The 15,846-nt window shown below is 35.6% G+C and overlaps 1 protein-coding gene across 1 annotated transcript in view; it reads left to right on the top strand.

The window, feature by feature from the left end:
- Positions 1-15,541, top strand: part of LOC106868227 (polyribonucleotide nucleotidyltransferase 1, mitochondrial) — a 400,992-nt gene extending 385,451 nt beyond the window's left edge. The window contains exons 24-26 of the mRNA XM_089351556.1: positions 7,643-7,698; positions 10,070-10,148; positions 15,233-15,541. Of these exons, the coding sequence (XP_089207682.1) occupies positions 7,643-7,698; positions 10,070-10,148; positions 15,233-15,388 (291 nt within the window). The 3' untranslated portion in view covers positions 15,389-15,541. The remainder of the gene's footprint in view (positions 1-7,642; positions 7,699-10,069; positions 10,149-15,232) is intronic.
- The last annotated feature ends 305 nt before the right edge of the window (positions 15,542-15,846 follow it).

Genomic DNA, 15,846 nt, shown 5'->3' with positions numbered 1-15,846 from the left:
TAAATGAAAAGTTATAAGAAACAGAATAGAGAATGCTGGTTTCATCACTTTAGACAAAAGTCTCACAAGATTAAATTGAAGAAGTACTCATGATGAATAGAAATATTAATGATAAACTCTACATAAGGTAATAATAGATATTGGAGAATTACAGTACACACACAAACACACACACACACATGCTGGTTTTCTTTATTAGTCACAGTCAAAGGATCAGTGTAGGGAAGCAATGCTTCTGACCTTTGTGTCTCTTCCCAGCAGACTGGTGAGAGTGATGCAATTGATATTCTGTTTGAACTTCTCCAGATCAATGCCTGCAAGAGAATAAAAAATATAATAAATAAATGAATAAGAAAAATGATTTTTAAAAAAAATGTTGGTGAGGGAGGGAATAAACAGAGGCGTGCAGTTGTGTGGAAGTACGATTGGGAAAGTGTTCGGTACAGAGCTGTATAGTTGGGAAGAACAAGAAGATGGAGTGGTGTACGTATGTGTGTGTGCATATGTTGGGTTGGTTTTGGGTTGAGCTGGTAATTAACTGGTTATTTCTGAGAGGCCTACAGGCTACAGTTGAATTAAGATTTTTCTCTTTCACTTTATTTCTGTTCCAGGCTGTACCACATGGTGGGAAGAGGTGGCTTTCCTTGGACAATTTCAGTTTAACATGTTAATGTCTTTTCCTCCTTTTTGTCAGGAGAGGTTGCTAGCCTACTAAGCAAACCCTTCTCTATTTCTGATGAAAGAGATGTTACGAATGATCAAACCACAATGGCCTTTCTCTTCTCCCAGTGTTGGTAATTTGAAGAGAAAATGAGTGACAAATTTAAAAAGTAGCTTCATTATTACATAAGACCTTCATTCCCAATGGAGCATAGGCCATCAACAATTTTTCATCCCCGTACATGACTCTTAGCTGTCTTTTCTACTTCCTTCTTTCAGTTTCCAACTACCAAATCCACTCACAAGGCTTTGGTCAGCCCAAGGCTATAGTAGAAGATACTTGTCCAAGGTGCTACACAGTGGGACTGAACCCAGATTTATGTGCTTGGTAAGCAAGCTACTTGCCACACAGCCACTCCTGTGCCTTATTTTGTTGTCTGTTATTAGTTGCACAGGTCATACGTTGAGTAGAAGGTGAACAGGTACGAACAAATATTATCCATCCAATGGGCTTTGCAGATTCTGCCTCCCCAATTTCAGTCACAAGTCTTCTGAATCTTCTAAATTGGATTCACTCTCTCATCGTCATCGTGTGTCTTCCTTGTCTCTTTTCTATAAGTATTTTCATGGACATTGTTCAGCTGAGCCCTCTACTCTGGTTCCTCCTTCAAGAACTTATCAGCGATCAACTAGACTTGCATCCAGTTCTCATCAGTATACTGTGCAACCACCTAAGTGTCCTCAAGCACTTTATGGTACCAGTTTCTTCCCTCACACCTCTGAACTTTGGAATTCCCTTCCACAGTCTTGTTTTCCTCTTCAGTATGTCCTCTTCCAGTTTTCTAAGTCTAATGTACATCGTCACCTATTGACTTCTGTCCAGTGTCCATTTTATACTAGTAGCTCCTACGTTTCCAGTGGTCTAAGGACCTTGCAATGAGCAAATTTTAAAAAGAAAAAAGAAAAAACAAGGTATGGGTTGGTCTAAGGCTATAGACAAACTGACTGGAGGGTATATCAGCTGAAACATTGTGTTAGCAACAAACAAGATGAGGACAAATATCTCTCGAATGTAAATAATGCACTGATGTTGATGGTTACAGGGTTTTCTGTTCACAGAAATAGTGTGAATCTGTTGTGTGATGATCTGCGAGAAAGTAGAGACAATCAAATAGGATCAGAAATGATATGGTTGGATAATGGTTTGGGTTTATAAATGAGAAAATAATGGAGAACATTTTGCCAGTTGGTATGTTGATCAGAGATCTTATTAAGTGAGGGTAATAACTAGTGCTGTGCTGTGACTTAGTATCCAGGGTATCCATCTAGCAATTGTTAGGCCATGAGTTCAATTGCTGGCAGTGCATTTTGCCCTTAATCAAGACCTTTTATTTTTCATTGCTCCTGTTCATTCACCTGGCAAAATTGAATTGTACCTTTAATTCAAAGGGCCGGCCTTGTCACAATTCTGTGTCGAGGTCAATCTCCCTGAGAACTACGTCAAGGGTACGCATGTTTGTGGAGTGCTCAGCCACTTGCACGTTAATTTCATGAGAGCACTGTTCCATTTTCCAGATCAACTGGAACGCTCATTATTATTTCTGATGGAGAGCCAGGCTGCACTTACAAGAGTTATAAATAATTCAGTTGCCATACTAACAGAACCACTGTATGGAAAGTGTAAAAGTCGAAAATATTTGTTTGACTGAAGTCTCTGAAATTGATGGGAAAAATGGAAGGAGAGAAAGAGGGAGAGATGAATTCAACTGAAATAGATGTTTTCAATTAAAACAATAGGTGGTTTGGATAACTGCTGGTGATTGAAAGGGTTTTGAGATTGACATAAAACAGCAGATGAATGTAAACTAATGAGAAACTGTGGTTTTGAGCCAAAGTAACTGGAAGTCTTTGTTGCTGAAATTCCAGTTAGAGAGGTGAGTGGTGAGGAGCGTGAGTTCTACAGCGATGATCACACACAAGAAGTTTGAATATAGGTTGCTGTCTGGACAGTAAAGCTTGGTGTTTTTAAAATGAAATATTTTTAAGTTATTGTATGTATCAAAACTTGTAGCCTAGTGGTAGGATGTTGTTCTCATGATCACAAGATTGTGGTTTCCGTTCCTGGACCAGACGGTCCATTGTGATCTTGAGCATAGCACTTCATTTCACATTGCTCCAGTCCACTTACCTGTAAATGAGTAACCCTGTGACTGACAGGTGTCCTATCCAGGGAGAATGTTGTGATTTTGGTCACTTATGCATCATGAAATCTGGATGACCAGTCCTATAAGCCCTAGGCCTTGAGGTGGTATTTTTACTTATTTAAGGAAACAGAAAATATAAGTATAATCAGAAATTACTGACACTGGATATACCTTTCAAAATTCTATATTTTCTGTGAAGGATTACCATTTAAAATTTGTGGGCAAAGCTGATGCAGTTGGATTGCATTCCAGATGCCAGGTCTCTGAAGCATTAGACATGTCTCACACACACACAAGTCCTGGATCACATCTAGAGAAAGGCCAGTCAACTTATTGGTATTCAGTCACTACCAAGCATGCTCCAGCCACTGGCCCACAACCATGTTGTCTTCCCTCTCTGTCTTTTTCTATTGTCGCTATTATGGCCTCTGTGCCTTGCAGCAAGGCTGTCATAGTCTTTCCATTCAGGGACCCCTAATCTTTTCAATTTTTGTCTCCCTCTCTCTATCTCCCCTTCCTCACACATACACACACACATAAATTTTTGTTTTTATCCTATACTTCTGACATGTATTTCATTAACAATACTACCTCTTAAAAAACGGAAAACCTTATAAGATGAATGCATCATCAAATCTTCAGAGATTGTACAACAAATGAGAGCTGCTATTTGTTGTTTAAAAAAAGAAGTCTGTGTCTCTGAAGTCTCTTGATTATGATTCTGCCCAGACACTAACATATTGACAACCGAACACCTGAAGTTCTCAACATTAGTTATATGTTTCCATCAATAAACCACATCTCAAATATTTTACACACACACACACACATAGCTGAACACCTTGTGTATTTATTGTCTGATTGGTGTGTGCCTTTGTAAGTACATGTAAATGTGTACACATATACATCACTAACCCACATATACATATATACACATTATATGTGTTATTCCATATAGACACACACACACACACACACACATGTCATAATTAATCCATTGTATATTGAACTGTGTGCTGTTTCCAGTTGATCTTCTGGCATTGACAGAATCGGTACTATTCGAATTGCATTGCATTTCTTTTTTTGCACATGATTGCATAGTACTTAGTGCATCGATTTCATATTTATGAATGCGTATATGCATGCGCACGTGCCCATACATACATCTGCACACACACACACACACACGTATATAGATATCTTTTTGATTTATGTACTTTTCGCAGCTAGTTTGTGTTATTTATATTTATTTTATAGAGATCATTCACCGATACATTATTCACTTCTAGAGCTTGTTGCTGGCGAATATCTGTACTTCTGTGCATAAAAGTGTGTCACTTCAGAGGACTATATATATTTATATTTATGTTATGCATATTTATGCGTGTGAGTGTGTGTGTGTGTGCGTGTGTACATATATATGTATGTATATATATATATATATGTGTGTATTATATATATATATATATACACACACACATGTGTGTATGTATATATATATACATGTGTGTGTATATATCTATATACATATACATACACACATATATATATAGGTATATGTATGTATATACACATATGTGTGTGTGTGTATGCATATATATATATATGTGTGTGTGTATGTATATATATGTGAGTGTATGTATATATATATATATGTGTGTGTTGTGTGTTTATATATATATATTAGTATTGCTATTCTGTATGTATATGCTTTATAGTATGCCTGTGTCTGTATATTATTTACATGTAATTATACTTCTAAAAATCTTTGTACCTCTCTGTATATCTGTCATGTGTGTGTATAGGTGTATGTAGAAATATGTGTATGTATATATATTTGTATGTTTATATCTACATATATATGTATCCATATATATGTTTGTGTATGTATAATATATTATGTGCAGAATGTTTAACAAATTCATCTGCTTTTGCACACACACATACACAGACACACACACACACGCGCGCACACACACACACACACACACACACACAAATGATTTATCATCTTTTATTGCAGTCATAAAGATGGTGCACATGAAGCTTCATTGAATGCACCACTGACAAAGCAGATCCTCTGTGCCACATCTTCATGCACATAGTCCTTTTTGCCAACACCCACCTCCAGTCACATACGCACATACGCATTCTCAATAACCATGTTTAGAAATATCTTTATTATTCACTGCTGTGTTCCCATCTAACAAATGAATACACCATTGACACATGAGGTATATAAATCCTTATGTCATGTTTTGACTCGTGTTGATGTATGCTTATCTGTGCAGAACTAGTAATACTGTTGTCTCCTAAAGAAAGGGGTAGCTGGTTTGATTCCTACTTGTTGAGTCGGTAGAGTCTTCTCTAGTCTTTCAATATCACATTGATTATAGCTGAGTATTATTCATTAGTCAAGTTTTGCTAATTAACTGTGTGAGAGTGTTTATGTGTGTGTTTGTGTGCATATACAGTAATCCCTCAATGATCACAGGTGTGACGTTCCAAACCTGTAATAGGTGAAAATCCGCAAAGTAGAAACTGCACTGTACTGTATATTTTTTAAAATTATTTTTGTAATTTGTATATATTTATTTCATCATAAATGCAAAACAACACCATGGAGGAATCGATGTAAGCTTAAATAATAAACCAAGATAGGTAAACCGTAATATGGTGAGGGGTTACTGTTTATGTATTCTTTTCCTCTTTTACTTGTTTCAGTCATTTGACTGTGGCCATGCTGGAGCACTGCCTTTACTCAAATCGACCCCAGGACTTATTCTTTGTAAGCCTAGTACTTATTCTATCGGTCTCTTTGGCTGAACCACTAAGCTACGGGGATGTAAACACACCAGCATCGGTTGTCAAGCGAAGTTGGGGGGACAAACACACACACACACACACACACACACACACACACACACACATATATATATATGCGACGACCTTCTTTCAGTTTCCTTCTACCAAATCCACTCACAAGGCTTTGGTTGGCCCGAGGCTATAGTAGAAGACACTTGCCCAAGGTGCCATGCAGTGGGACTGAACCCGGAACTATGTGGTTCATAAGTAAGCTACTTACCACACAGCCACTCCTGCACCTATATACATATATATATATATATATATATATATATATATATATATATAAAGAAGTTGTATGCTGTCAACTTAATGTGACAGTCCCATGAAGGTAATAATACTACTGGTATTTAACCCTAGGAAACTGCACCGCTTCCTATCGGCCTTGACACATTTCCTGTGTCCTTATGTTTTCAAGGGGGAGACAAGCACCCCCAGCCAGCTAAGCCTGCATCCAGAGACTAGTTTCTAAGTCTGCTCGTCATCGGTCTGGAGTAGCATGACTTGCTAGTTGGAGATGACTGTCAAGCTCCTGTAAACATATAATAATTCTAGTGAAACACAGAAATAATAGATTTAAATATATATATATATATATATATATATATATATATATATATATAATAATGCTGTGACTCATTTCTACAGATGAGTTAACTGGAGCAACATGAAATAAAGTGTCTTGCTCAAGAACACAACACACAGCCCAGTCCGGAATTGAACTCTCTACTTCATGGTTGTGAGCCCAATGCTCTAACTACTGAGCTGAGAGTATATATATATATAATTAACTACATATAATATATATAAGTTTATGTGCAGGTATAGTTGAGTGGTTGAGAAGGTAAAAAGGTAGGTAGCTAGATATTAACATACATACTTACAATTACATAGAGACAAATATTTTTTTTTCACAGAATCACGTTCTCCATCTCTAGTAGCGAGGATAAAGTAGAGTCTTGTGAATAAACATTTTACATGTCAAAAACACATATTTGCCAGGCATATGTAATATATAATAGATTTGGTATCATTGAGAATCTGTATTTGTACATATACACAAACACCATTGTTGTGTGATCTTTTTTTTTGACATGTATGTGTTCATTCAGGGACAATATTAATTTAAGAGATATGTGCATGTAAAACAGAAAATATGTTTTATGTATCTCTCTCTCTCTCTCTCTCTCTCTCTCTCTCTCTCTCTCTATATATATATATATATATATATATATATATATATATATATATATATATATGTATGTGTGTGTGTATGTATGTATGTATACATACATATATATACAAAATCCATATATATGTGTGGGTATATGTCTATGTATACATATATATATACATATATATACAACATCTATATATATATATATATATGTGTGTGTGTATATGTATACACACATGCATATATATCAGGTCATCCCATAAGTTCTGTCCGATTTTACCTTTTTTAAAATTGAATGAAATTTAATAGTATTTCAGAATGTCTAATGGAATTAGAAATTATTTTTGTGCGTTTGTGTACATGTAAACTAATTAAATTTTATTTTACAGAATAATAGAATTAAAGTTTCTTTGATTAAAATCATTTCTAACATGGAAGTATCCAAAGAGCATTTGAGGCACATAATGCTTTATGAGTACAAAAAAGGGAACTCTGCAGCTGAAGCGACTCAAAACATACACTCAGTTTATGGGAAAGAATAAGTGAATGAAAGAACTTGCAGAAGATGTTTAAATTTGCACACTCATTCAACCCATTCTATTTTAGCCTTGTTGAAAAAAATGCAGAAACAGAAAGAAAATTATATAAAACATCATACTATAGAAAGAAACATTATTTGGCAGATTTAATCATCCAAAATCTATTCTTACATTACTGTTAACTTTTATTTTCACAGAGAATTCCAGAGTTAGAATTTGGTGCTATATACAATGTGAAGATCGTCGAAGTTCGGTAAGTGATTTTTCTCAAGTTTTTGTCATCTTCCACGAAAGTAATTGTCATTTGTTTTGAATACTTTCTCTAATTTTCTCATGTTGACTGAGGAACTCACTCTAGTAAATATAATACAGTCGATCAAAGATAATTGAACCGAAAATTGAAAAGAAATTGTTGGTAAATTTCTAAGATATAACACAAAATGGAAATCAGAAAGTCTGTCAATCTCAGTTTGTCTAAAAATGTATCTATAATAATGGTGGAATAATATCTGCACAAAACTGAATAGCCAGGAATAAATGTTCATAATTCTTCTCATTATTTGATATTGCCTTCACTATGATTATTACCATTATTATTATTATTATTATTATTATTATTATTATTATTATTATTATTATTATTCCTTGTGGGTGTCTTTGACTGATGTTTTTTATTTGCTTTCTGTTTCTTTTCTTGTTTCATGTTTGTTCTTTGTGTGTGTGAGGAGGGGAGGCTTTTTTCTTCCTATTTTGGGGAAAACTAACTACCAAAGTGAAATCTTCTAAGACAGAGATGCTATTTTGTACCTCATCCTGCTTCATGTTTTTCCTTCCTTCTTTTTTTTTTTCTTCAATCTTTTTTGATATTTTAGATAAATAATACTAAAATGTGTAAAAAAAAAAGAAAAGAAGAATTTTTTTTTTTTTAAATGCATTGAAAGAAAATGAATTTTTTTTCTTGAATGAAACTGAAATTCAATAAAGAAAAAAAGAATAAATTCAAATTTGACTTGGAAAAAATTTCACTCTTTTTCTTTCCCAATCTGTTACTGTCTTTAGATTAAACAACATGGCTAAATAGGATCCTTTAATGTGGGGAAAATTTTGTATAAAGTTTCAATTTCATTACATTTTTGTACTAATGCTAATGATATGTGTGCCTGCCTGTGTTCTTGAATATCTGATATACTGTACATGTCACAAATAAATATATAATCAAATATATTCTTTGGAAGCCTAGTACTTATTCTATTGGTCTCTTTTGCCGAACCACTAAGTTATGGGGATGTAAGCACACCAGCATCAGTTAATCCTTTGATTAATTCTAATCCGTCAGCTATTTAATGCTTGTTTGGGGGCCTCCAATCGCTTATATTATTGATTCTGTTATTATCCTTTTTAAATTGTTACACTAGATAATAACAGAGTCAATGATATCTTTGCAAATTACTTTCATGAATCATTTTTCTCATGAATTATTTGCTACACACACACACACATATATATATATATATATATATACACACACACACATACATTTATGCATACACACACACACACACACACACACACACACACATCTATGTATATGTGTTTCAAAAGGATCAAAGGTCCTTTTTGTGCTGTAGGCTTTTAAGGTTGGTTTCCTGGATTCTTTGGTGTATATATTCCCCCTCCCATTGATGGGGCACCGGTCCTCTGCAAGGTTTCTCATTTTTGCCAGCTGAGTGGATCGGAGCAACATGAAATGAAATGTTTTGTTCAACAAAGCCATGCATTGCCTGGCCCAGTAATCAAAAATCATAATTTCACACAGCACTCTAACAACTAAGCTACGCATGTGCACACAAATACACACACACACATGTACATACTTGTTACCTGTTCAAATATGCTTAGGGTATATTCAAACTCATGAGATAGCCATTCACTATATTTTGTTATGGAGAATATACAGTAAATGGTTTTTCTTGGAGGTTCAAATATGCTCGAAGTATTTATACACATCACTGCTCAGTGCTTCTATTCCATATATATGTATATGAGTGAGTGGACAAAGGAAAGAAGGGCACAAACGAAAGAAGGGCACAAACGAAAGAAGGGCACTCAACAAATTTATTGGAAGTTACATGTATGGATCAAAACAGTTTGATTCAAATTGGTTGGTACTCTTGAGTTTCTCAAAATGACTGATGATTAACATCATGCTTGAAACACAAGCGTACCTATGAATTTTAATCAAACTGTTTTGATCCATACATACATACATATATATATGTACCGCCTGACTGGCCCTCATGCTGGTGGCACGTAAAAGCACCCACTACACTCTGGTTGGCATTAGGAAGGGGATCCAGCCGTAGAAACTTTGCAAATCAGATTGGAGCCTGGTGCAGCCATCTGGCTTGCCAGTCCCCAGTCAAATCGTCCCACCCATGCCAGCATGGAAGGCCGATGTTAAACGATGATGATGATGATGATATAGAATATATCCTCAGTAGTGGTTGGTTGTCTACTGATACATTCTCTCATGCTTTCTCTCTGTCTCTCTCTCCGACATCTTTGTTTGGTGTCAAATCTTCAATCAATCCAAACTAATCAGCCTCTTTTAAAATTTCTTCCAGGGAAAACGGTTTGATGCTACAGTTTAATCCGAAAATGCAACCTGCATTTCTTCATGTTTCACAGCTTGACCAACGAAAGGTATGTCTTTACATCTGTTTCGAAGCACCATGTAACATACATTGAAGTAGTTTTGCTTCAAATCTTGATATTTAATTATATAATACCACTTGTAACTCTTCTATACCCAGCACAATTTTCTTCATGTTCCTTAAACCAAGAAAAGAATGTTTGTGTGTATGATGTGTAGGCTGCTTGACTTTTGACCTCTTAAAACAACTGACCAACTCATTTCACATATGATAATTAGCTCTCTTTTATTCTGTTACTCTTTTACTTGTTTCAGTCATTTGACTGTGGCCATGCTGGAGCACCACCTTTAGTCGAGCAAATCGACCCCTGGACTTATTCTTTGGAAGCCTAGTACTTATTCTATCGGTCTCTTTTGCCGAACCACTAAGTTACGGGGATGTAAGCACACCAGCATCAGTTGTCAAGCGATGTTGGGGGGGACAAACACACACACATATATATATACATATACATATATACGACGGGCTTCTTTCAGTTTCTGTCTACCAAATCCACTCACAAGGCTTTGGTCGGCCCGAAGCTATAGTAGAAGACACTTGCCCAAGGTGCCGTGCAGTGGGACTGAATTTGGAACCATGTGGTTGGGAAGCAAGCTTCTTACCACACAGCCACTCCTGTGCCTATGTATTATATTGAAATATTGGTTTCAAAATTTGGCACAATGCCAGTATTTTGTGGGGAGGGGGTAAGATGATTACATCGACCCCAGTGCCCAACTGGTACATATTTTATCGACCTTGAAAGGGTGAAAGGCAAAGTCAACCTTAGCAGAATTTGATCTCAGAACATAGAGATGGGTGAAATGTTGCTCTTGCTCAGCATACTAACAATTCTGCCAACCGGCCATCTTAGAAGTTATTAAAATATAATATAATTAGAAGTAATCAAATAAAATTTACAGAAGTTAATTATATATCAATCAAATTTAATTAAATGTACATAGGCACAGGAGTGGCTGTGTGGTAAGAAGCTTGCTTCCCAATCACATGGTTTCGAGTTCAGTCCCACTGCGTGGCACCTTGGGCAAGTGTCTTCTACTATAGCCTCAGGCTGACCAAAGCCTTGTGAGTGGATTTGGTGGACGGAAACTGAAAGAAGCTCATTGTATGTATATATATGTATATATTTATATTTGTATGTATGTATGTATGTATTTGTATCGCTTGACAACTGAAGTTGGTGTGTTTATGTCCCTGTAACTTAGCAGTCTGGCAAAAGAGATTGATAGAATAAGTACTAAGCTTACAAAGAATAAGTCCTGAGGTCGATTTATTCAACTAAAGGTGGTGCTCCAGCATGGCCACAGTCAAATGACTGAAACAAGTAAAAGAATATCTGTGTGGTTTGTATTTTGCAATGAATGGGGTTTTGTTATTCATATGCTGTTGTTCAAATGTTCTATCTCTACAATGATATGAAAGAGAAATTTTAAAATTTGCTTCTTGACTCCAGCCCCCAAAATTTATATGTTCATTGAAAGCCATTTGTCTATATCTGGGAAATTGAATTGATTTACTTTACAATGCTATATGTTTATATATAAAGACAACAGAGCTAAGTGAAAAAAAGTGTGCGTGTCCTGTGTGATTTGTTTTAACTTATTCAATTCTTCAGAATTCCATTTAAAACCAAAACAATGTTTCAAATAATGAATTAGTGTTCTTGTATGTCTGGAAACCAAGCTTATGTAATAGCTTGTTAAAAAGTTGGAGAAAATTATATATGACAGACAAGAGTGATGTTAAGAAAACACATGACATTATGTAGGGAATAACATGACATTATGCAAAAATTCCCCAGCTACAAACATTTCTCAGAGAAAATATATATACTAGGAATAATCAACCAAATTTTAAAATTTTTGCTTTGTGTCAGTGTAATATGGGAACAAGAGCAGATATATAGGGAAGCTGCATTCTTTGAAAAATATAGACCACAGTTAGATATGCAAAAATCAATAAATATGACTATATTTATCTAAAATCATTATTAATTAATTTTCATTACATTTATATTCCTTATTATTATTATTTGAAGAAAATATTATTTCTCCTGAGATTGTTGATAAAAAGTCCTTATTGTCTCCCCTGTATATGTGTTTGTATATACTTTTGAAAATATAACATCATCATCAACAATAACAACCAATGAGATCAGAAAATTATAAAAGCATCAGTAATTATGAAATCATGAATATCTTTAAATAAATGAAACTGGTAGATTACATAAACATTACATATACATAAAATTTTATCAAAAGATTTCAGTGCATTTTCTCCTTTGTTTTCAATATAATTTATCATGTTGAAAATATTTTAATTTTTTATCAACATATATATTGTATAATCAATAACTGGGATACTTCCTGTTACTTGTGTGATTTGACTGCATCAGCTCAGCGTGTTCAGTCATGAAGAAATAGTTCCTAACTTTATGCATGTACAGGTACAGAAAGACTTCAGATTTTCCCCAGAGAAGAAGTGAAATGGAATGAAATGAAATGAAATAAAATAAAGTGAAATAAATCTGAATATTTATCATATTACATTTACAGATTTTTTCTGTTTAGCACTTGAAAATGCTTGTGTGTATACTTACATGAAAAACCTTTACCTGGTTCTTCATGTGAAGGGTCTCTTATTCCATGTGAAGGGTCTCTCATCCCATGTGTGTTTGAAGGTGTGAAGCTGACAGGTGATTTGCTGATAAGGGATAAATGACATGCAGCTACTTGTAGCTCATCAACTTTTGGAGAAGGATAAATGCAAAGAAACACACAAATACATGTAAGCACATGCATGTACATTTACATAAACACACCCATGTGTGCATGCATGCGCACACACACACACACACACACACATATACAGTAGGCTTCTTTCAGTTTCTTATAAATCTACTCATATTGCTTAGGTCAGCCCAGTGATATAGTGGAAGTGGCTTGCATATAGTGCTATACGGTAGAGACTGAACCTGAGACCATGTGGTTTGGAAGCAAACTTCTTAACCACACAGCCATACCTGTTCTTTGACATGTACACACACACGCATACTCCTGTCACTTATATACATTTATACATATATGCATACGAGGTGGTATCAAAAAGTTCCCGGACTAGTTCTGTAGCATGCCAACAGATGGCAGCACATGGTTGTGTGCACAGTGAGAGCTAGCAGTGACCTTCATGAGGCAGTGTGCTGAGTAACATCACTGTGTTTACTTCACAACTTGTAAAATTGCATGCTCAGTGTCTCTGTAGCAGACTTCCCAAGTTTAACGCAAAATTTCAAGTGATCATGAGTATGCTGTATTCTGTGATTTTGTCATAGAAAGGAACAAAGAACCAACTTGAAATTTTGCATTAAACTTGGGAAGTCTGCTACAGACACACTGAGCATGCAATGGGTTGTACACAATGTTTCAAGCGGCACCGGTGCTTCATAAATGGAAAAACATCCTTGGAAGATGATTAACAATCTGGAAGGCCTGCCATGAGCATCACTGCCAGAAATGTGGTATTGTGCATCAAGAATTCATCCCCCCCTCCCGGGCCAGACCATCAGCCAAGGGTGTTACTATGATGTTTTGAAGCATTTGAGGAAAGACATTCGGTGAAAGTGACTGGGTTTGTGGAGCAGGAATAATTGGATTCTTCACCAAGTTCTCCTTACTCATGAGTCTCTTGCCAACAACAACATGGTATTGAAGTAGTTGTATGCTGAAAGGAATAATACTACTGTTGGTTAGACCTAGGAAGCTGCACCGCTTCTTGTCGGCCTTGACACATTTCCTGTGTCCTTATGTTTACATAAGGGGGAGACAAGCACCTCCACCCAGCTAAGCCTGCATCCAGAGACATGTTTCTGAGTCTTTGCTCATCATCAGTCTGGAGTAGCATGTCTCTCCAGTCCACTCAGCTGGCAAAAATGAGTAGTACCTGTATTTCAAAGGGCCAGCCTTGTCACACTGTGTCACACTGAATCACCCTGAGAACTACGTTAAGGGTACACGTGTCTGTGGAGTCCTCAGCCACTTGCACGTTAATTTGATGAGCAGGCTGTTCCGTTGATCGGATCAACTGGAACCCTCATTGTCGTAACCGACGGAGTGCCATGATATATATATATATATATATATATATATATATATATATATGTCATCATCATCATCATCATATATATATATATATATATATATATATATTTATATATTTGTATATGTGCATGTGTGTGTATATATATATATATATATATTATGTAAAATGTGTATCTATACATGAAAGAAGGAAGAGAGAGACAGAGAGCAATAGAAAAATTGTTCCTTTGTTGCTTTTTCTTGTTTTGTTTTTTTTTGTTCACATATTTTCTAAACAGATAAGTGTTCATTGAAACTGCATCAAAGAGTAATATAAATGATTTTATCAGGAAATAATACTTTGGTATTTTGGGACTCAGTTCAAAGAGAACTAAAGGATTTTATTTTGAGAATCACCATACATGCATGCATACATACGTACATGCATACATATATATGTACGTACGTACATACATTTATTCATAATTCATTTGTCTTTTTGTTCCAAGTTATTTCCACACAGAGAAAAGGTATGTTCAAAGATGGAAATATTTGGCTAAGAGTAATACAGCTTTTTGAAATATTTACATCTTTCCCCCCTACCCCTCTCCCCCTTCCATACCCCCTCTCTCTTTATCTATGTATCTATCCATCTTTCTATCCATCCATCTATCTATCCATCCATCTATCTGTCTGTCTGTCTGTCTGTCTGTCTGTCTGTCTGTCTGTCTGTCTGTCTGTCTGTCTCTCTATCTATCTATCTATCTATCTATCTATCTATCTATCTATCTATCTATCTATCTATCTATCTATCTCACACACTCTTTCTCTCTGTCTCTTTCTCAAATAGTGCCTTTTGAGTACAAAATTGCTTTCTTATTCTGTTTATTGTCATCTTATTACTTTCATATTTCTTTTTGTTTTTGTTTTTGTTTTAAATTTTTGCATCCAGATCCGTTTTACCTACACCTTCATTTTGTTTTCGATCTATCTACAGGTGAATCATCCGAGTGCACTCGGAATGGAAGTTGGTCAGGAAATAGCCGTGAAATATTTTGGACGTGACCCTGCTACTGGCCAGATAAGGTTATCACGGAAAGTTCTCTACTCCCCTGCTACATCTGTTATCAAAAACCTAGGATCAAAACGATGATTTCTTTTTATTATAATAAAACAAAAAGCTGGTGGAATTCTTAGTGCACTGGACAAAATTCTTCAGTGGCATTTCGCCCATCTTTATGTTCTGATTTCAAATTCCCGCTGAGGTCAACTTTACTTTTTATCTTTTCCGGGTCGATGAAAAAAATTACCAAATATGTACTGGCGTTGATGGAATCAACTGCCCCCTCCTCCAAAATTTCAGGCCTTGTTCCCATAATAGAAAGGGTATTGTTATTATTATTATTGTCATTTTCTCTTTATCACAGGTTCTGTTGGAACTCCTGGAGTCTTGCATGCGTAGCGGGTTTACTACCTGCAGCTTATGGTACCATGCTATCCGTTCTTTACAGTTATCTAATACTTTCCTGATTAATCTAGCCATGCCAAAGAGGCAAACCTTTTTGTAACAGTTCTACTGGGCACTCAATTCCAATTTCCTTTATATTTCTC

Source organism: Octopus bimaculoides, chromosome 4 (assembly GCF_046866305.1).
Source record: "Octopus bimaculoides isolate indiv1 chromosome 4, ASM4686630v1, whole genome shotgun sequence".
NCBI lineage: Eukaryota > Metazoa > Mollusca > Cephalopoda > Octopoda > Octopodidae > Octopus > Octopus bimaculoides.
Note: the sequence above shows the minus strand (reverse complement) of the source record. Positions and strands in the feature narration are given on the sequence as shown.